Raw genomic sequence first — 18,888 nt, 5'->3', positions numbered from 1 at the left:
AAGCAGGGACTACAGAATAGAGAATTGAATCTTTTGAAAGATGTAGCACAATTTAGAGAGAATAGTATACAAATTCATTATTTGTTGAGGTTGATTCAGTGGAGTATGCCAGTACAAATACACTATTTACTAGAAGCGTGAGGCTAACTGGCGAGAGGTCAATTGGGGCAAGTTTAAGATAGTAAGAGCTATTGAAGTCGATTTGGATCTACGATGGTGCTTGGAATCTGATCGCAATTATTATGACAACAATTGTCACAACTACCAGCTCTTACCAATGACATCAGTCGCGAGTAAAGCATGGTTAAACCATTCCATTGTTTCCCATGGATCCATAGCAACAAGTGGACAAAAGCTTCTAGAAATTATCTATGGAAAACTCATCACATTAAAATCTGTATAATTTTGAAAATCTGTTGTAAATTTTGTGGTTTTGCAAAAACAGAGAGAATTCACAGATAAGGGTACCAGAAACTACAAAACATCAAATTTCACTCAATTATACTATTAGCTAGACTGGAATCTATCGATTGACTAAAATTGAATCTATCCATACCCTGTATGTTTGAAACAATCTGAGGAAATTTGTCCTCAGGTTTGATCAGCTCATAGTCTCTAATCAATACTTCCCATTTCTCACATCGATCCAGAACTGATTCTGCATTAAGATAAAACGAGTGTACCGTTCGAGAAGCAACACTTGTTTCAACTGTAACGCGTGGAAACGGGCGGCGACTGCCAATATGCGCTCCTGGCGCTGACGAAACCCCGCCACTTCCAGGCCATAATCATGGTCAGCAAACCCCGCTAACAAACCATCAATATCAAACAGCGCCAATTGGCTAGCTAGAGCGCACGCCCGTTCTATGGTATTGGTCTTTATGGTGACGACGCGTTCCATCTCCTCTAGGGGCGGCGCCAGCGCCGCCACCAGCATCTGGGGGAGGGCGTCGTCAATCGCGATAAGCTTCATCACCCAGCTGTGGGCGGCGACGGCGCTGTCGGCGCGCTGTTTCAACTGGCGCAACTGGTGTTTCACATCGCCATCAACTTGAACTTCGAGACGAGCCACGCGGCGACCAAGCACTTCCAGACACATGGTGAAACGAGGCAGACACGAGGCAGGCTGGGTAACGGTATCCTCCCAACAATCGGTCGCGGCAATGGCGTCGGTTTCAAGTCACCGGCGAGTGGTGGCGGTGCTGGAGTCAGGGGTGGTTCGGTTTTCCCACTACCGGGAAGCGGCGGCGCTCGATCTGGTGAGCGAGGTCGCCCTACCGAAATCTGAACCACCACCAAAATGTCAGCCGTGTTTGACAGTATGTGGGTCACGCGTGGCTGTGGCATGGGGTAAAACGGTATTTGTGTTTGATGCCATTTTGGGTGATCTCGTGGCGTCGGTGCCGATATCGGATGAAGCAAAGACAATAACGACAATATCTGAAGATTCAGTAATCGTGGCGACTAATGAAGTCAAGGGAAAGACTAATGAAATCATTAAAGTGAATATTGATGATTTGACGTTCGAATCAGTGAGTTCCGTGCCCCATAAGTTTCCTATTGTTGATATAGTCGCCAATACTGAAACTCATACTATTGTGTCAATTGACACCAAAGGGATCATTGAAGTGTGGAAATTGAATGGTAAACCATCGGTTGATTATACTACGAAGCTGGAAACCGATTATCTTGAAGTTGTGAGGGCTAAACTGAAACCTACAAAACTAGCAATGTGTGGTAACAATATCGCCGTGGCCACTGAATTGAGTATCTGGGTGTTTAACTACGTTACTGGTAAACGTGTTGGTTTGATTGATGCTGAAAAATCGCTGGCAATTGCTTTATTACCGACCCAATTATTATATTCCACTAAGACCGATATCCAAAGAGTATGGCTTAAACTGATCACTACCGATTCAAGTGATACGATTGGTAAGTTCCCAGCCTTCAATATAATCACATTAAGTGATGAAATACCTCCACTAGTCATTGCTAGCGGTGACGTCATCCGACTATATGATCACGGTATTGACCCCGAACCTCATGATTTAACCCCTTCAGCCAAGAAGCTAGCCAAGGTGCTGGTGGATGATATCACTCTGGTGACATTACACACGTCAAAGGGAGATATACGGATCAAGCTATACCCGAAACTCGCCCCCAAAACCGTGGAAAACTTTGTCGCTCTTATCCAACAGGGCTATTATACTCATCAAATCTTTCACCGAGTTATCAAGGGGTTTATGATTCAAACGGGTGATCCTACTGGTACTGGAACCGGTGGACAAGCGGCTACTGGCTCGTATATTGACGACGAGTTCTCCCCTCTTCTTACACACGCAAAGCCGTATATGGTAAGCATGGCCAATGCTGGACCCAATACCAATGGTTCACAATTCTTTATCACCACCAGACCCGCCACTGAGCTTGATGGAAAGCATTCGGTGTTTGGCGAGGTGATTGCAGGGTTTGAAGTGGTACGCACCATTGAGAGACTGAAGACCAAAAACGACCGACCCAATACCGCAATAGAACTCGGCCTGATCCTGATCCAACGATAAGATGTCCAACGATAAGAATGTCATGTATAAAATGCTAGATTGTAAATAGTAATAATGCTTTCTCATTCGGCCTCGCTTTCGTCGTCGTCGCCGCCCATGGCTTCACGAAGACTCACCGGTTTAGTACTGGCTCGATTAGTCGAAGTATTCCAGGGGCTAGCCTTCTTTTCAGGGGCTCCTTCAATGGCAATACCGGAGAAGGGAACTTCATCGAAATCGGACTCGTCCAGCTCCTCAAGTGCTAATTGTGTCAGTTGCTTCAGTTCTGGTTCAAGCACCTCGGCCAACTGGTTCTCCAAATCATCAAACTCATCGTCAACGTCCATCGGTTCAGACTGAGTAGGTTGAGATTGAGATTGAGTATTTTGAGACTGAGTATTGGTAGTGGTTGTATTATCGTCCAAATCATCGAAATCGGCGTCAGATATGATAATCTCCTCGTCACTCTTCGGCGCTGGTGGCCGTTTCGAACTGCGTTTTGTACTCGGTCTCGTACTTGGCTTGGAAACCAGTTTTGATGGCAGTTTAGCCCTCAGCGGCGCCACCGGGGCGCTAACAGGTGCCGGCTTAGACACAGTCTTTGGCGCTGGCTTAGCTACTGGCTTAGCTACTGGCTTAGCCGCTGGCTTCGCCACTTTAGCTTCAGCTTGTTCATTCGCCTTTTCCTCGTCCCACTGGCGGATCTGCTGGCGGAGCTTATCCGGCTGTCTCGTCTTGTTGACACGTATCGTGTTGTGCAAATGCTTCAACGCCACCCGCTGGTCGTGTACCGTCAAATAGTATTCCTGATTCAGCGACGCCCGGGTCAGGCCGATCCCTTCAAAAAGCGTGGTGTCGCTGGCAATGACGATCTGGGACCCGTGTTCGTACATCGTCAACGGCTGGGTGGGGTCGAACGAGTCGGGGAGAAACAGGAACCGGAGCGCCACGTTGTTGCGGTTGGGGTGATCGACTAGACCGGCTAGGTCGATCTCGTACTCGCCGTCAGGGAGACTCATGGGCTGAGAGATTATGGGGGTGTGTGGGCGGTGTTAACTATGGGTTCGCACCGTGGCTGGCCCCGGCATATGTAGGACCTTCATGTGAGCCAATAGATAAGGAATACTAGTGGGTAAGTCTGCTGAATTTCAATTATAGTGAATCAGATGAGGATTGATTCATTTCCGATAGGATTGCTAAGTACAACCTTTTGCCAAATATGGTAATCAGTAGCATTGGTTGAGTGCGATCACTGACAGTCTTTGCTTTACATACCAATGATACTGAATCTGAGGCAAATCGTAACTCTCTATTGCCTATAGAACAAAGAAAGTATGATGGTAACTCTACGCCCGACCAGGATGAGTTCTTCCATTACCCTATTCGGCTGAGTTCTCACTAGAGCCGTGGTTGCCGTCAAATCGTTTGAATGACTCCAGTTGAAAGAGAATCATGATTTCTACGTTAATAAAAGTACTTCGTCATCGAAATGTGCCACTATCATTTGCTTAAGAATTGTACTTACCCTTATCTGGGAGCTCACGCGGTGGACGCGTCTGGCCTCCTCCTCCCCTATGCCCACTACCCTCGCCGATGTCCCCTACGACGTGGGACGCCACATTTTCGCCAAGCTTGACGTGCCGTCAGTGTGTCGCCTTTATATCGCCTATAAGCCGCTTGCCTATGCTAAAGAGATTGCCGACTACCTCAGTAAGTGTACGGTGAAGGTGTCGCCAGAAACCGTCATTACTGCTGATACCACCAAGATCGAATTTGCTGAGCTAGCTCAACTTCCCCCGATGGATATTGTAGTGGAATCTTCCGAGCCTTACTTGGATATCACTCTCTGGTGGTTACGAAAAATACCATTCAAACTGATTGAATTGTCGATCTACGAACGCTATCGCTATAAGGGTCCGATGACGGACCAGCCTGATCTCACTTTCTTGGGTGCGGCGTTGACGAAATTGAAGCTCATTAATTTTGTTGTTCAGGCGAAAAAGATACCTACCGCCATCAAGGAAATTTCGTTGGTAGGGTGCTCCTTCAAGGAGACCCTTGATCTTTGCCGCCATACCGCCCTCTCTCGCTACCATTGCCTAGGATGCCAACACTCGGCTGTAAAGGTGAAATTACCTTCCCTGATCACAATCCTTGACCAGTGTGACCATGAGGGACAGCTTACAGATGCATCACGCTTACCAAACTTAAAACATTTCGTGGGTAGGAGGGTCACCAACGTACCATGGTCACAGCTTGAGGTGGTCAGAGCTAATAACATTCCTCGAAATGAGACATTAGCCCAGGTGAAGGAGTATACGAGCTCTAGATGGGTGACATTACATCGCCAGTGTCCCAAGTTAGAGCGGGCCATATTGTACGCAGATCTATTTCCAGATGTTTCCCTGATCTTCACCGATCACCAGCAAGCTCAATTGACCCACTTGAAAGCAGGGGCGCTTCATCTCCGCGATTTGAGCTTGTTCCAAAATTTGAAAGCGTTGAACTGTGAATTCAATGACACCCTCACTGAAGATTATCCCTTACCACCAAAATTGGTGGAACTCATGGTGCGGAAATGCCCGCTGGTCAAGGGCATCCCTCCTCTGGTCGAAAAATTCGTTTATATCGCCTCCCCACCTTATGAGGCTGGGGATCGGGTTTTCGTCGCTGAATCAACTACACTCAAATTATTGCAAGTTGTGAGGGCATCAAAAGTCACGATTGACTGTCCTCAACTCACCTCCTTATTTTTGGAAGATATGATGATTGATCATCCTGTTAGCGTCTATGCCCCTAAGTTAGTGAGGTTGGTATACGAAGGTGAACAACCATTCCCCCTCGAGAATGATTTCCCAAACCTTGAATATCTCGTGCTAGAAAGGCTGCAACAAGATGTAGTTTTGAAAAACCACTTGAAATCCATTGAGTTAAACCGGATGAACCCAGAAAAGTTATCAATCTCAGCGGATTATGTGTCCTTGGAGAGGATCGTAGTTCCTTATGGGGCAAATATCAATGCCACGGAGCTCAAGACTGACACATCGCTTAGTCGCGTTCGTGATTTGAGTTGTCGAGACTTGACATGTCCATGTATCGACCGTCCTCCTTCCATGGTTGAAAAATTGACTTGCAGCTTCGCCATCGGCAAAAAGAGACCACATGGTGGGTATTCTATTGCCCCAGATATTCGCCATTGTGAAAATCTTCGATACCTATCAATTAAAGGAGGATCACGCCTTCTCCAAACATTGCGGTGCCCCCCATCACTAAGACAACTCATCGTGAAAACGGGTGTAGACTTCGAGATGTTGCATATTGAGACCACAAACCCGCTTGAATACTTTGAGTGTGATTATAAGGACACTATATCAGAGGAGTCTTTCACGTTCAATCAGAAACCCGCTTCGATTAACTTCAGCGTAACGGAGGAGCCTTGAGTTTAATGCCGACTTGATGGGTCGATGTGCTGAAAGAAGCAACCCCTAGTGGAAGTCACACCCCAGTGGGCAGTGTGATAGAATATCTTGAGATTCTGGTCCACAGGCGCAATTAGCCTAGATTATCTTCTGTGAAAGAGAGCTGCTCTGGCAGCTACGAGTCTGCCAACGTCCCGATGACTAGGACTCAAGTGCTGTGATTTTTGATGGAGATTTTGTGATCGTACTTTAGAACAAAGGCCCAGTCTACACCCCAAGGGGCAAAGAATTGCTCCAGCTCTATCATTGGCAGAATCTTAGCTCGTGCAGAGCGTCGACACGGGGTAGAAAATCCATGACCTGATTTTACCAGATTGTGTTATTTAAGCGCAGTGCTGGAGCTTTTGAACCTACTTGGATTGTATTTGCATATGATGCGCGAGAATCCATAATTTGTGGGGGTATTTACATTTGCGGGGGGTTTAAAGTTCGATCAGGAAATAAGCTCACCAGACGCAAACGGCACTCCGAACGGTCAACGGAGACGATTTCTTCTCTCAGATCAAATACGATTCACCAAGATCGTTCAATACTACGTTCGTCCAGCTAACAAATTTATAAATTTTGCAAAAATCACGCTATTGATTATGTCTATTATCTGTCGTATTAACTATGCAAAATTAACCCACAATCTTGTCAAGCACCCACGACCCGTGCTTCTTCACCTGGATGACTTTAACCACGGGCAAATCCCAGCCCACACCCAGGCCACCAACACTGGCACCGAATCGAGGCACCACGTAACATTCACGCTTTGTAGCACTGATGTTTTTAGGAGCATAGGGGTGACCCAACGGCTTAGAATAAGTGATAAGCGGCGAGTTCTTACCGATATTGGCAAGCAGTTTCCCCAGGATCTCCACCAACGGCTTCAACGTCACTCTCACCATTTCCTTTCTCGTCAATGATTTGTTAAGCGACGAGTAGATGAGGTATTGTGGCGGTGTCTTACCCAGATGAGCTAATGCCGAACCGGGGTGAATAAACACATGTTGGGCTTCTTCGACGGGGACCACGGGAGTGTACGGAACCCGCAAAATGCTAGTATTATTGGTGAGCCTAATATCGGCGTCGATGCAATCACTGCGGATCGCCACCATGTCCAAGTAACCCAGAGCCACCATCTGCTTGATTGCGGCCACCTGAGGCTTCAGCGGCACTCCGAGCTTGAGTGGTTGCTTTGAATTGTCGACAATATCGTTGGTGGTGTACATCGTCACCATGTGCGAGATCTGCTGTCTAAGCTTAGCGATTTCGTCCATGAGCTTGCCTCTGAGGAAATGCAGTTTGGTGAAGTTATCCTTCAGTTCCTTAGGGATGTGGTCGTAGGCACACACCGCCAGCAAGAGGACAAACATGTCCGCGGGGTCCAATTGAGAGAATGTTCTCCGCGAGTTGAAATAACGCAGTCTAAGCTGTTTACGACGTTCATCGTTGTTGTGGGAGTCGTCATCATCAGAGTCATCTTCATCAGAGTCACCATTCTCGGTTTGCTGGTTCTCTTTGATGCCCAATTCGTGTTCGCCAATGAAAGGATCACCCACGGAAAAGGCACTAACGAGGGCAATGATATAAGGTAAGCACTCAAGCTGGTTACCCACAATCAAGATCTTGGCGTGGCGAGGACTCAAGGGGAACATCGACATCGTCTTACCCAAATCCGTCACCTGTTTAGTCTTAGCATCCAATGCTCCCAATACCGTCAATAGTTGTTCTGCTCGCTTAAGGCGAGGACGGTCAGGAGGAGTGGGGAAGGGGAAGTTGGCAATATGGTCGATACCCATCAGTTTCATCTGGAGCACGATACTTTCAAACGGCATTCTGAGGATTTCAGGCTCACTAAACTGAGGGAAGTATTCTTCATAAATCGCCAGTGAGAATAACCGGTAGCAGTGACCTGGACCGGTACGACCAGCTCTACCGGCTCTCTGATCGGCAGAAGCTTTGGAAATCCAGTCAATCTCAAACAGTTGTACACCTGTCTCGTCGTTATATTTGCGTTCTTTAGCTCTGCCACAATCAACCACGTAGCGGATACCAGGGATCGTCAATGACGTTTCGGCAACGTTAGTGGCAACAATGCAAATACGAGAGCCAGGAGGCGGAGCTTGGAATACCTTCATTTGCTGGTTTGTAGGAAGCAATGAATAAAGCGGGAGTACATATAATGGGTCATCAGGCAGCTGGTGAGGCTCCAATTCTTCGTCAAACCCTTCTTCTTCTTCCAGATCCAGTTGGTAATCATCGTGATCTACACCGGGTAATTGCTCAGCGTCGTCCACAGCAAAGTCAACATCCTCAGCTTCAGCATCAGTATGCTTTGAGAGTTGTACTTTGACATCATCTCTGTCGTAGCCAGGGTTATCCAGTTCCTTCTTGAAAGGGAACTCAGCTCTAAGCCGTTTAACCAAGTGAGTAATCTCATTCTGCCCTGTCAAGAACACTAAGATACCACCGGGAGGAAGCTTGCGGTGGATCTTACACACCTTATTAAAAGCGTCTTCCATGTAGTCAAACCCTGTGTGCTTATTGAAGTGGACCTTAACCTCATATTGACGAGCATCGACTTTGATGATGGGAGGGGGCGTGGAGAAAAGCGTCTTATTCTCCGAGAAATCAGATACCCGCAACGTCGCCGACATGATCAAAAGCTTAAGTGGTTTGTGAGCTTGAGGGTCCTTGTCGTGGTATTGGCGACGGAGTTTAACCACCCGAGAAAGCATCCCGATCAAAATATCGGTATTAATGTTTCTTTCGTGGGCTTCATCAATGACAATCGCCAGATATTTCGTAAGCAAAAAGTCCTTCATCATCTCTCTTAAAAGCACACCATCAGTCATGAACTTCATCGCGGTGCCGTCTTTGGTCCCCTCATCCTTGATGGTACTGTCAAACCGGATCTGGTAGCCGATCCGGTGGCCGTGGTTACCCATTTCGTTACCCACCCGCTTAGCCATTGAAACAGCCGCCACTCTTCTCGGTTGGGTAATCCCAATCATACCAGGATACATCGTCAGGTCAGGGTTACCGAACCCAGCTTCGTAAAGGAATTGCGGTACTTGGGTGGTTTTACCGGACCCTGTTTCACCACAAATGACAAGAGTATCGTGGTGGTACACGGCTTCCATGATACGAGCTTCTTCAGAGTAAACTGGAAGCCCCACCCGCTGTTCTTGTACTTCTTCCAGACGCTCAATGTTGACGAAATGCGCTTGACGTTGCATCTGCTTATTGATGGGGACGTAGCCTTCTTCGTCAGATGAGTGGTCAATATCTTCATCTCTCACTTTACGTTCGAGAATTTGTTTGCGAATCTCTTCAGGAATAGCGGCTCTGACTTCTTCCTTATCGCGACCTTCATTGACTCGAATGCGGTGCTCAGCCCACTGTTTAAACTCTTCAGCAGCACTTGAGTGTTTCGGTTTCTGTTGGATAAGACGAGGCTGTTCTTCTTCTTCTTCTTCTTCTGATTCCTCTTCCTCAGAGTCTTCCTCTGAGTCGTCACCTTCTTCATCATCCTCGTCTTCTTCATCGTCTTCTTCTTTGTCTTCTTCAACGTCACCATTGGCTTCTTCACCATCCTCCTCCTCATCCTCCTCATCCTCCTCTTCTTCCTCCTCCTCATTATTTTCTTCTTCATCACTCAGAGAATCAAAATCGGCGTCATCCTCCTTCTTCCTCCGCTTAGCGTCTTCTTTAGCCACTTTCGTCCTCCAGTTATACTTCTTCTTCACCGGATCCTTCTCAATCTTAGGCAAATTAGCGAAACCAAACCCCATCGACTGACCGCCAAACTTCTTAGGTCGATTATCAATAAACAGCGACGACGCAGTCAGTGTCAGCGTAAATGCCAGTGGAGTATCACCAAACTGAGCCAATTCGTCTTCGTCATCATCATCGTCATCAGAACCGTCATTGGAGTCGTCTTCGTCCCACTCTTTCACTTCTCTCGTCTCGTAAAGGATATCTCTAGTCTTATCACTGGCACGGCCCTGGCGCTCTAATTCAAGTGCCTCAGCAAACTGTTGTCGTTTAGTCTGCTTACCAAGCCCTAGCAGTTTCACCTGGACAAGTTTCAGAGTGTCCACTTTCGTCTGGGCCAATTTTTCAAGCAACACTTTCTTCTCATCGCGTTTAAGCTGGTGGTCGATGTATTTCTCCATTCTCTTCCGCTTCTGACGGCTCATTTTCAGTTCCGGCTGGTCGGCATTTAGCTGTTCTTCCAACTTCCGTTTGCGTTCGGCTTTCTCCTCTTTCAGCATCGGCTGGAGCACCTCGACATTAGGGTTAGCTTCCGGTTCTTGGATCTCTTCAGCACCGTCCTCGGTGCCGTCCTCAAGATGGCGATAGAACTGTTGCTGTCGCGCCTTCTTTAACGCCGCAGTCTTGGCAAGGAAACCTCGGCGAGCCTTTTCATTGTGCCGTTTTCGGTAGGTCCCCATAGTATATGGCTGAGAGGTAGGGATGCGTCTTGGTAACCGATAGTGCGATGCCGTCACGTGACATCAACTATAAAATGAAAAAGATCATAATGATGTAAACTGATCTAGGGGAATCGGAATATCACACGTATTAGTCGTCATTGATTGTTTACACGTAGTGTCCTAATTTTTCAATTTTATGATTTTTGCTTACGTAAGCGGTCGACGTCGATTTGTCTCAGTGGTACTATCCCCGAAATCAAAACTAAACTCAACGGCGTGCGTGACGTCGCTTACCCCACAATTCGGGCAAAAGCATTGCCACCGTAAACACAGCCATTTGCTCAACAAAATCAAACCCTTGACCTTCACGTTTAACAATACCCAGCCTGACTCATAGTCATTTTCACGTGAGCAGGACTCGTCCGTGAGTCAAATTTAGATTACGCCGCAAAACCGTCGACTCGCACCGCAGGTCCGAGACACCTACACGTACCTCAACTCCAGACGATTATCCCCGCCATGGGCACCCCCGACCTCTACAGCCATCGTGAGTACCATACACAGACTGTGTACAATCTAAGGGCATGTTACTAACCTATTCTTAGTCATCCATGTGTCGCTTACGCTTAATTCGCTGACGCTCTACTCGTACGAAAACCCCCACTTGGTCCAGCTCCTCAATAACCTCCACTGTCTGGAGATCATCAGCCAGGAGCTCGGAGTGATCAATGCGCTGAAGACGTTGGTGGGGCTGATTCCGGTGCTGCTGACTCCCGGAGCTTATCCTTCCAAATTAGTACTTTATTTCATGAAACGCACCCAAACCCTGGCCGACGGCCTGCAAACCGATTTGATCACGATGGTGGTGATTGCCCACGCTCAGGTGAACCGAGCTTTGGTGCTTACGGTGATGAAACGCATCATCGAGGCGTACCTAGACTTCCGAAAACAGGGGCGAGATTCGAAGCGCCAGCTCGGCGAATTCAAGGTGGCGATGAACGCCATCATCAAGAGAGAGGAACAGACTTATGACCTGAATCACCAGTTATTCCTGTACGGCGCCACCAATGACGACGGCGCCAATATCACCCCTAACCAGCTTGTATTGGCTAATGAGGAAGTCAACGAAGTGCGTGAGCTCATGTTGGACAATATCAACAAGATATTGGACCGTGGTGAACGCATCGACTCGTTGGTCGACCAGACGGCGCAGTTGCTGACGCTGCTGGTGGTGTTCTACAAGAAGGCGCAGCAGATTAAGCGCCACATGTGGACTCAACGAATGAAGTTCACGTTGATGGTGCTGGCAATTTTCGCCGTCATTGTTTATCTAGTCATTGGCGCCAACTGTGGCTACCCGTTATGGAACCAGTGCTTTGCCTAACAAAAGAAATATTCCTTCCTTGGGAAATCAAAATTGAAACTATGCATATAACGTTTAATACACTCACTCGTCGTCGCTGGTGTCGCTGTCGATGACCTCGGCGCTCCCGAGATCAGCCACCACCTCCACGTCGCTCGGTTTCACCTTCACTTCTTCCTCTTCTTCCTCTTCTTCTTCTTCATCATCGTCAATTTCCACCACTTCGTTGTCTTCTTCCTTTACCTCTTCATCCACTTCCATATCATCATCTTCGTCGTCATTAGCGTCAACATCGTCTTCGTCGTCGGTAGAGGCAGTTTCCCTGGCGACGGCTCCCAGTTCAGTCTTAATCTTCTTAGTTCCGTTCGCTTCAGTGTTAACTTCAGTAGTTTCAGTGGTCGCCTGCGGTGCCAGCACCGCTGATGGCGCACCCGCCTTCTTTTGACGCCGTTTCTCGTCCCACGCCGCCGTTCGGAATTCGATATCGGGGACAAATTGCAGTAACCCTGCCTTTTCGAGCCCTCTAAGGATATCGTCTTCAGAAACGTTTTTGCGGTCTTGCAGTTTCAGAATCTCTCGAGCTTGAAATAACAAGTGCAGCACAAACACGGTGGCACTGCGCTGGATCGCCGTCAACGAGTCCTTGGCCAACATCGCGTCTTCAGGCATCGCCAGCTTCGCGAGCTTTTGCACCGTCCCCTTAGGGAATAGGATCTCGTCAATCAGCGTCGGTTCCTGGCGCACGTGCGGCGGGTTCACCGCCTCGCCGTTCTTTCTCCACCCTTTGGGAGGCATCTTCGTGGGTTATTGGAATATAGGTTAGAGGACGCTGAACGATGGCAGGCGCGCGACTCGAAGACGCGAGCGCCGGTGCTAGCCAACGCGAATGGCGCTAACAATTATAACTATTGACTAGCACCGCTATACCCTATTACACACAGTTAGCAAATATTGGGTTAGCCATTGTAGTGAAATTTTCAAAGAGAATCAGCTTCATAGACCCTATTTTTCAAAGGAACTTTCTTAAATTAGAGAGTAATTGTATGAGTAGAACATACCAATTGGACATTGTGTATTTTCAGTCACAAGTACTGGCTCTAGTCCCAGTACATCTCCAATTGAATGATTCGTTAGTAGTTGTTTGTCGTCGTGGTCTCACCCCGCGATGGGCTCGGTGCACGTCAAGCGCCCCCGGCCGCATCAGTGGAGGGTTACGCCGGCGATGACGGCTGACTACTACGGCCTGTTGGCTGCGCCCAACATCGCCACGGTGGTGTACGCGGGGATGGCGTTTGCCCCCTGGTACGGGTCCCCCGCCTACTTCTCCCGCCACGACCATACCCGTCTTGGCTTCGGTGAAGGCGCCTCTCCATCGGCGCCAGCGCCAGCGCTACCGCAAACAGCGACGCCAACAGCGACGCCACCAGCGCCAAAAGCGACCGACCCTGATACCAATGTGTGGCTCGACCAGCTCTATGTGTGCCACTATTGCTTCCAATATACCAGCAAACTGGCATCGCTCGCCGCCCACTTAAGTCTATGCGATCATCGAGCCACTACTGAAGCTCTGGGAGGCCCTACAGTGGGACAAATGGTGTATTGGGACCAAAAGAAACAATTGATTGTGAGACGGGTCCGAGGCACCCATAACCCTTTATTCTGTCAAAATTTGGCTTTATTTGGTAAGCTATTTTTGGACGATAAACTGGTGTTCTATAACGTGGAATCATTCGATTTTTACGTCCTCTGGGGACCACCCACCACAGACAAAAACACTGACCATTTAGTCCCCCTTGGCTTCTTCTCAAAAGAAGTCCTTTCTTGGGATAATACGAATAATTTGGCATGTATCTGTGTGTTTCCTCCATTCCAGCGACGACGCCTTGGCTGGCTATTAATCGAGATTAGCTATGCTGTGGCTCGATGTACTCCCGGCCAGTTTTTGCTGGGACCTGAATTCCCATTACTGCCATTCGGCCGTGCGGCTTATATCCGCTTCTGGCTGATTAAACTCGCCCATTACCTTACCACAAAGTTAGGGGATGATGCCAGCGAGTTTGATTTGGATAGTATCGCTCGGGCCACTGGCTTCCGCATGGAAGACATTCTCTATACTTTAAGCCATATGAGAGTGCTTGAAACTATCGATAATGATGAGCTTGAGCTCCGTCTCGGTGCCGTGACGGAATACTGTACTACCAATAAGATTGATCCCACAATTGACGTCCATGTGTGGGACCCTGAGGCGTTCATGTTGACCTCTTAACATTACCCTCTTTATGACTAATGAAACAAAACTAAGAGTAATTAATTTCTACGAAAATTATCAAAACGATTGAACATCGTTAAAAGAATTTCATCGGTAACAAATCAATTTCCTATTAGATACTATTCATTTTCTTACTATACCTTACTCGATCGACGATGCCACACTCTAAAATATTTAAAGAAGGTTGTTGAAGAACGCTAAATTCTAATTGAATATGGAAGAACGTTTTAGTCGACTTGGATCACGAACTGTAATATTCTTTCGACTCAGTTCACTTGTACAAAATCGTAAGTTGTGTGTCTATTGACTAATGTTACATTCTAACCCCATATTTGCTAATATACACCACTAGCCGTCCGCCAGGGACCGACTAGCGCAATTGCAGAAACGCATCCAACAACACCAGCTGCGGCGCCTCCAGTTGCTTATTCTTTTCAAACACGTTCCAGAACCGCAACGTCTCGTCGCCAGCCCCGGTAACAATGGTCTCGCCGTCGGGTGAAAGCGAGAGGTAGAGCACCCGGTAGGTGTGGCCTGTAAGCTGGGCAAGCTGCTGCATCAGCGGGTACTTCCACACAATGATCTGGTTGCGCAGGTACCCGTGAGTCAGCACCAACTCGTTCAGGTTCTTCAGCCAGATCAAATTGCACACTTGCAGCCCTGTGTGGACGTCGTGGACGAGACTTCCTGTTAAGGTATTCCAGGTTTTGAGAGTCTTATCCGCAGTACCGCCTCCCGAAGCTAATACTCCTCGCTGGTGTGGCAGCCACGCGATCGCCTTCACCGCTGCCGTGTGGTCGGAGAACGTGTGTAATGGCTTTGGATTTAACCCGTCCCACACGTAAAGCTGGTTATCGTTACCTCCCAGCGCCAATTTATTCTCATCGACATTCCATTTAAGCCCACACACTTCCTGTTTGTGGCTTTCAAACCGGTTGACGAACGGGTTCGCTTCTCTCACATCACGATTCAAGATAGAGCGGTCTCTCAGACCCAGACTTAAAATATGTTCGTTCCACGCTAACAGCAGCACTCGTAGCAGGTGGCCCGCCATCGTTCTCACGCATTTAATCTTGGTGGCGTCCCAGATCTCCACTAACCCTTTGTTGGTGCCGATGGCGACGTGGGACCCCAGACCAATCCAGCTGATCAGAGTCACCTTGTCCCGCTTGGCCAAATTGCATAAACGTTCCACCAGCTGGGTAGCACTGTCCCAAAGATAAACCAGGTCTCCAAGCCCCACGGCAAGCACATCCTGCGACCCCCAGTCGACTAAATTAAGGTAGAAGTCGTCACAGAGCTCAGGAGCGTCTAATACACGGTAGGGCACTTTGCTAATTGTGCGAAGCTTCTTTTGCGGACTCAATAAGAGCCTCTGGGAGTCCAGTCTAACCGGCAGCAATGAGTAAAGTTCCTGCTGCAAATCGCGGCCATTCAGACGATTTTTCTTTGGCAGTGAGTAGGTAAACACGTTGGTCGTCTTTTTCGGCCGGCGAGGAGTCACCAGTTCCAGTTCCAGCTCCAGTGCCGGCGGTGTCTTCGCTCTATGGCTACTATGTAAGTTAGCCGTGGCCATAGGTACATTATCGCCAAAAAGCTCGGCTTTAAGCACCGTGGAGAAAGTGTGGTTGGCTTCCTGTTCTTTTCTCACCTCCATTTCGTTCTCATCATCCTCCATGGCGGCTTTAGCAACGATGTCCTGAGAGCTTAGGGAAAATGCCGCCTGGAGGTCTACCCCCATGCGGTTAGGGATATAGCGGTCACTATAGAGCTTTTGGCTCTGCAAATGGCGGCGGCGGGGCGATCCCAGCGTCATGGGGTTGTCGCTTATGGGTGGCGCGTTAGTGGCGCGGGTCTGCCGCAGAGCCTCTCGCGGAGTCTCAAACAGATGGTTGGGAAGTTCCGCCATTAACAGGCTATTCAGAATTGGTCAGTGAATTGCGTGAAGATGGAGGGTATTGATGGCAATAATTCCTGAGAGATAAAGGAGGAATGGTTCAGGAGGATGAAAGAGTAGGCGGGTCACGTGATGCGCGCCTTGACGAAAAAAGAATCTGGTGGAAGGCACTAGTGGAAACCACACCGTCTATCTCTAACATGAGGGAATTACAAGGTACGAGCATGGTTTGGTAGCAGTGCCTCCTCTTTCTTGCGGCCGTCTGGAATGTCTAAAATTGAAGGTTCATTCAATTGTCAGTGAAAGCTACAAAGTTTTTTTTGAACACATAAATTGTATATTTGAAGTATAGACAAAGGCAAAGGACTAGGCCGTCCCAATTTGGGTGCGTAGCAGTGGGGTACCAGGGGCATCGATACTAAAACCTCATCGCCTCAGATCCACGTCCAAACGGCAGAGACTTTATCACAGCAATTGCTAATCCCACCGAGCACTGGGATCGCCATAAACGATTTCACCAAGTGCTACCATAGAGCGCGGGTGCGGGGCCGTGGTAAAAGTTCTGTTTCCAGGAATGGACTAAGAAGGCAAGTGACCAATTCGCCTCCTTGAGTGTTGTTGTATTTCAACACCGGGATCGTCGTTGATGAAGTGTTAGCCGAGCAATTGAATTCACTGAAGGCCTGGTAATCACACCGCTGAGTGCACTAAAAAGGTTAGCTGTTGCCAATTGCCTTCAACCCTTCAAGGCAAAAATGAAGCATGAACAAACAAGATCAAAATATGAACTGAATGAAAATGGCAAAAAAAATAAGTGGTGGCGCCTGGTGATGGTAGCCGTCGCGGAAACCCATCCCCCCTCAAGGATGAGCCTCCAGCTAGTCACCACAGACGGTCACCACGAAGGTTGTCTTTTTTTTTTTTGGGATTTTCTGGATTTTTTTTGGAGTAATTGCTGAACAACCAGCTGGAGAACGAAACCCCAACTTCTCCCCAATTGCTTTCTCTTTAGAGCCCCGGGAGGAAACCCATTGGAAGGCAAAGGAGGAGAAGAAGGAGCTCGATGATCAGAAATAATCGTGGCCGATCCCCCCGTATTTATAGACCAAAATTTCGGTTGCGGTGGCTCCGGATCCCGGCAGGCTGGCTGAAGATCTTGGCTGCAAAACATTACGCAAAGCAGTGGTGGTCAGTCCACATGAAATTGGTAATAGATTACTAGAAAGAGGTCAATTGAGCTAAAGCACGACTATACTAGGTTATCTGACGGAATTGAAAACGATCCAACCAACCTTATCAATTACTTTACGTCGTAATTAACCGTTTCATTGAATTCTTCTTGCTATCGGTGACGGGTTTAGCCATTCACGGTGCTGGCTTTATTACGTGCGTTTTGTTATGTGGACACTTAGTCCCAATTAGGAAGTGCGGTTGATGATGCTGACCTCGATGAGGATAGGTCAATTAATTCCCAATTGAGCAAAGAAAAGTAAAGTAGAGCTAATGTGGAGTATCGTTATTGATAGAATGAATTTGGAATTGACTTTGTTGCTGTCAAATTCAGTTCTCGGGAAAAAATTTAGTGCTGCAGCCTCGGCGATGGCTAAACGTCGATTGGACGGCGTACGACGCACGTAAACCCAAACACCAGGCTGGCTACGTACAAGCAACGGCTTCGCTGTCACTTGAGCCGATGACGTAGTTCTGACAGGACCCCAACAAAAATCATATTGGACCGTCGCGAGCTAGCCATCGCATCACGGACCCCTAACTGCTATTAAACCGTAGTGGTTACATGACTCCCACAAACCGATTACAAATTCTGTTAATTTACTCTAAATAACTACTCCTTTAATGGCAAAAGTATTGCCATCTCCAGTTGCACTTTGCCTATTAGGTAGTCGTTAGCTTGCTCAAAGGAATCCTCTCTGCTCACAATAATCCTGCACTGCAGAAATCTTCTCGTATCCCTGACTGAAAAATTCTTCACGGTTGCTTTTTTTTTTAGTGACTCGGTTCGAGTCTTGTCAACGGCGCTCATTCGCTCACGCACCTCGCTTATCGCCTTACAGTCACAAGACACCTTCACCCTTGTGGCTCATCACCGTACAAAGCGCGATTACATTGGCCGCCTCCACCCTCGATCAGCAGGTGACATCATCGCCACGTACCCCTATTCATTAAGCCACCAATGACATCCCATCCCCAAACGAAATCTAACTCTGTCTCACCATATAATTTATCCTCTATATTCCTTTACCATTTTTCTTCCAGGGGGTGACGGATCGCCCCCCGCCTTACTATCGCTGTCAGATCGGCATCTTGCTTTTTTCCTTAGCACACGGCGTTGACTCGCGCGCGCTAGCGAAGTTTTTCTGTCCCGCCTTAAGCAATGAAAAATTTGGGTAGTGACAGATTGGAAGTCAAGCTCTTCCCCTCACCACGATCATAAGATTGTATTTGAAGTAGTGGGTGGATAATTGTGACGGTTTTGTTTCCCAATCCGACTTCCCCGTAAACTCTAAAGGCGAGCTTCCTATTGTTCTACAACTATTGCCAACGAGGCGCGGTTACCATAGCAATGAGGGATTTTCCACACGAATTCCCACCAAAAACCACCACTACCACCAAACAAACACCAACACTACCCACTTCTATCTCTAACTAACACCATGCTACAATTCAAACGTCGTCAAAGGCCCTACTTTCCCCTTTTTTTCACCACTGATTTACCCAAGTTTGCTCCGGTAGGGTTTGGCCCTAGCCGCCTGCAGGGCGCGCTGAGTGAAAAAAACTTTAAAAGGCGGCCGGTGGGCATCCCCGACGCTTTTCAGTCAAACCACCCATCCGTCCCACGAGAGCTGCCGCTTGAAGTTCCCCCATTGATAGTACTCACTAATCCAGTGAGTAGAGCCC

The 18,888-nt window shown here is 48.0% G+C and overlaps 9 protein-coding genes across 9 annotated transcripts; 4 read left to right on the top strand and 5 right to left on the bottom strand. All coding sequences in view use genetic code 12, as the record gives it.

Moving 5' to 3' along the window:
* Window positions 1-619: 619 nt before the first annotated feature.
* DIURU_003274 (uncharacterized protein) lies at window positions 620-1,099 on the bottom strand (the record flags this gene model as incomplete). Its single annotated transcript, XM_034156018.1, has 1 exon — window positions 620-1,099. The coding sequence occupies one exon, from the start codon at window positions 1,097-1,099 to the stop codon at window positions 620-622; it is 480 nt and encodes a 159-aa protein (XP_034011947.1).
* A 64-nt stretch (window positions 1,100-1,163) lies between these two features.
* DIURU_003273 (uncharacterized protein) lies at window positions 1,164-2,561 on the top strand (the record flags this gene model as incomplete). Its single annotated transcript, XM_034156017.1, has 1 exon — window positions 1,164-2,561. One exon carries the CDS (start codon window positions 1,164-1,166, stop codon window positions 2,559-2,561), a length of 1,398 nt encoding a protein of 465 aa, XP_034011946.1.
* A 62-nt stretch (window positions 2,562-2,623) lies between these two features.
* Window positions 2,624-3,559, bottom strand: DIURU_003272 (uncharacterized protein; the record flags this gene model as incomplete). The annotated part of the gene is made up of 1 exon (XM_034156016.1): window positions 2,624-3,559. One exon carries the CDS (start codon window positions 3,557-3,559, stop codon window positions 2,624-2,626), a length of 936 nt encoding a protein of 311 aa, XP_034011945.1.
* A 555-nt stretch (window positions 3,560-4,114) lies between these two features.
* DIURU_003271 (uncharacterized protein) lies at window positions 4,115-5,980 on the top strand (the record flags this gene model as incomplete). Its single annotated transcript, XM_034156015.1, has 1 exon — window positions 4,115-5,980. The coding sequence occupies one exon, from the start codon at window positions 4,115-4,117 to the stop codon at window positions 5,978-5,980; it is 1,866 nt and encodes a 621-aa protein (XP_034011944.1).
* Window positions 5,981-6,639: 659 nt separating this feature from the next.
* Window positions 6,640-10,461, bottom strand: DIURU_003270 (ATP-dependent RNA helicase; the record flags this gene model as incomplete). The annotated part of the gene is made up of 1 exon (XM_034156014.1): window positions 6,640-10,461. The coding sequence occupies one exon, from the start codon at window positions 10,459-10,461 to the stop codon at window positions 6,640-6,642; it is 3,822 nt and encodes a 1,273-aa protein (XP_034011943.1).
* A 790-nt stretch (window positions 10,462-11,251) lies between these two features.
* DIURU_003269 (uncharacterized protein) lies at window positions 11,252-11,827 on the top strand (the record flags this gene model as incomplete). Its single annotated transcript, XM_034156012.1, has 1 exon — window positions 11,252-11,827. The coding sequence occupies one exon, from the start codon at window positions 11,252-11,254 to the stop codon at window positions 11,825-11,827; it is 576 nt and encodes a 191-aa protein (XP_034011942.1).
* A 63-nt stretch (window positions 11,828-11,890) lies between these two features.
* DPB4 (DNA polymerase epsilon noncatalytic subunit) lies at window positions 11,891-12,601 on the bottom strand (the record flags this gene model as incomplete). The annotated part of the gene is made up of 1 exon (XM_034156011.1): window positions 11,891-12,601. The coding sequence occupies one exon, from the start codon at window positions 12,599-12,601 to the stop codon at window positions 11,891-11,893; it is 711 nt and encodes a 236-aa protein (XP_034011941.1).
* A 427-nt stretch (window positions 12,602-13,028) lies between these two features.
* SAS2 (Sas2p) lies at window positions 13,029-14,072 on the top strand (the record flags this gene model as incomplete). Its single annotated transcript, XM_034156010.1, has 1 exon — window positions 13,029-14,072. The coding sequence occupies one exon, from the start codon at window positions 13,029-13,031 to the stop codon at window positions 14,070-14,072; it is 1,044 nt and encodes a 347-aa protein (XP_034011940.1).
* A 373-nt stretch (window positions 14,073-14,445) lies between these two features.
* On the bottom strand, window positions 14,446-15,891 carry CDH1 (Cdh1p; the record flags this gene model as incomplete). The annotated part of the gene is made up of 1 exon (XM_034156009.1): window positions 14,446-15,891. The coding sequence occupies one exon, from the start codon at window positions 15,889-15,891 to the stop codon at window positions 14,446-14,448; it is 1,446 nt and encodes a 481-aa protein (XP_034011939.1).
* Window positions 15,892-18,888: the final 2,997 nt, after the last annotated feature.

This window comes from Diutina rugosa, assembly GCF_008704595.1.
Source record: "Diutina rugosa strain CBS 613 chromosome Unknown scaffold69_size47630, whole genome shotgun sequence".
Lineage (NCBI taxonomy): Eukaryota > Fungi > Ascomycota > Pichiomycetes > Serinales > Debaryomycetaceae > Diutina > Diutina rugosa.
The sequence above is the reverse complement of the archived record's forward strand: the minus strand, read 5'-3'. Positions and strand labels throughout refer to the sequence as shown.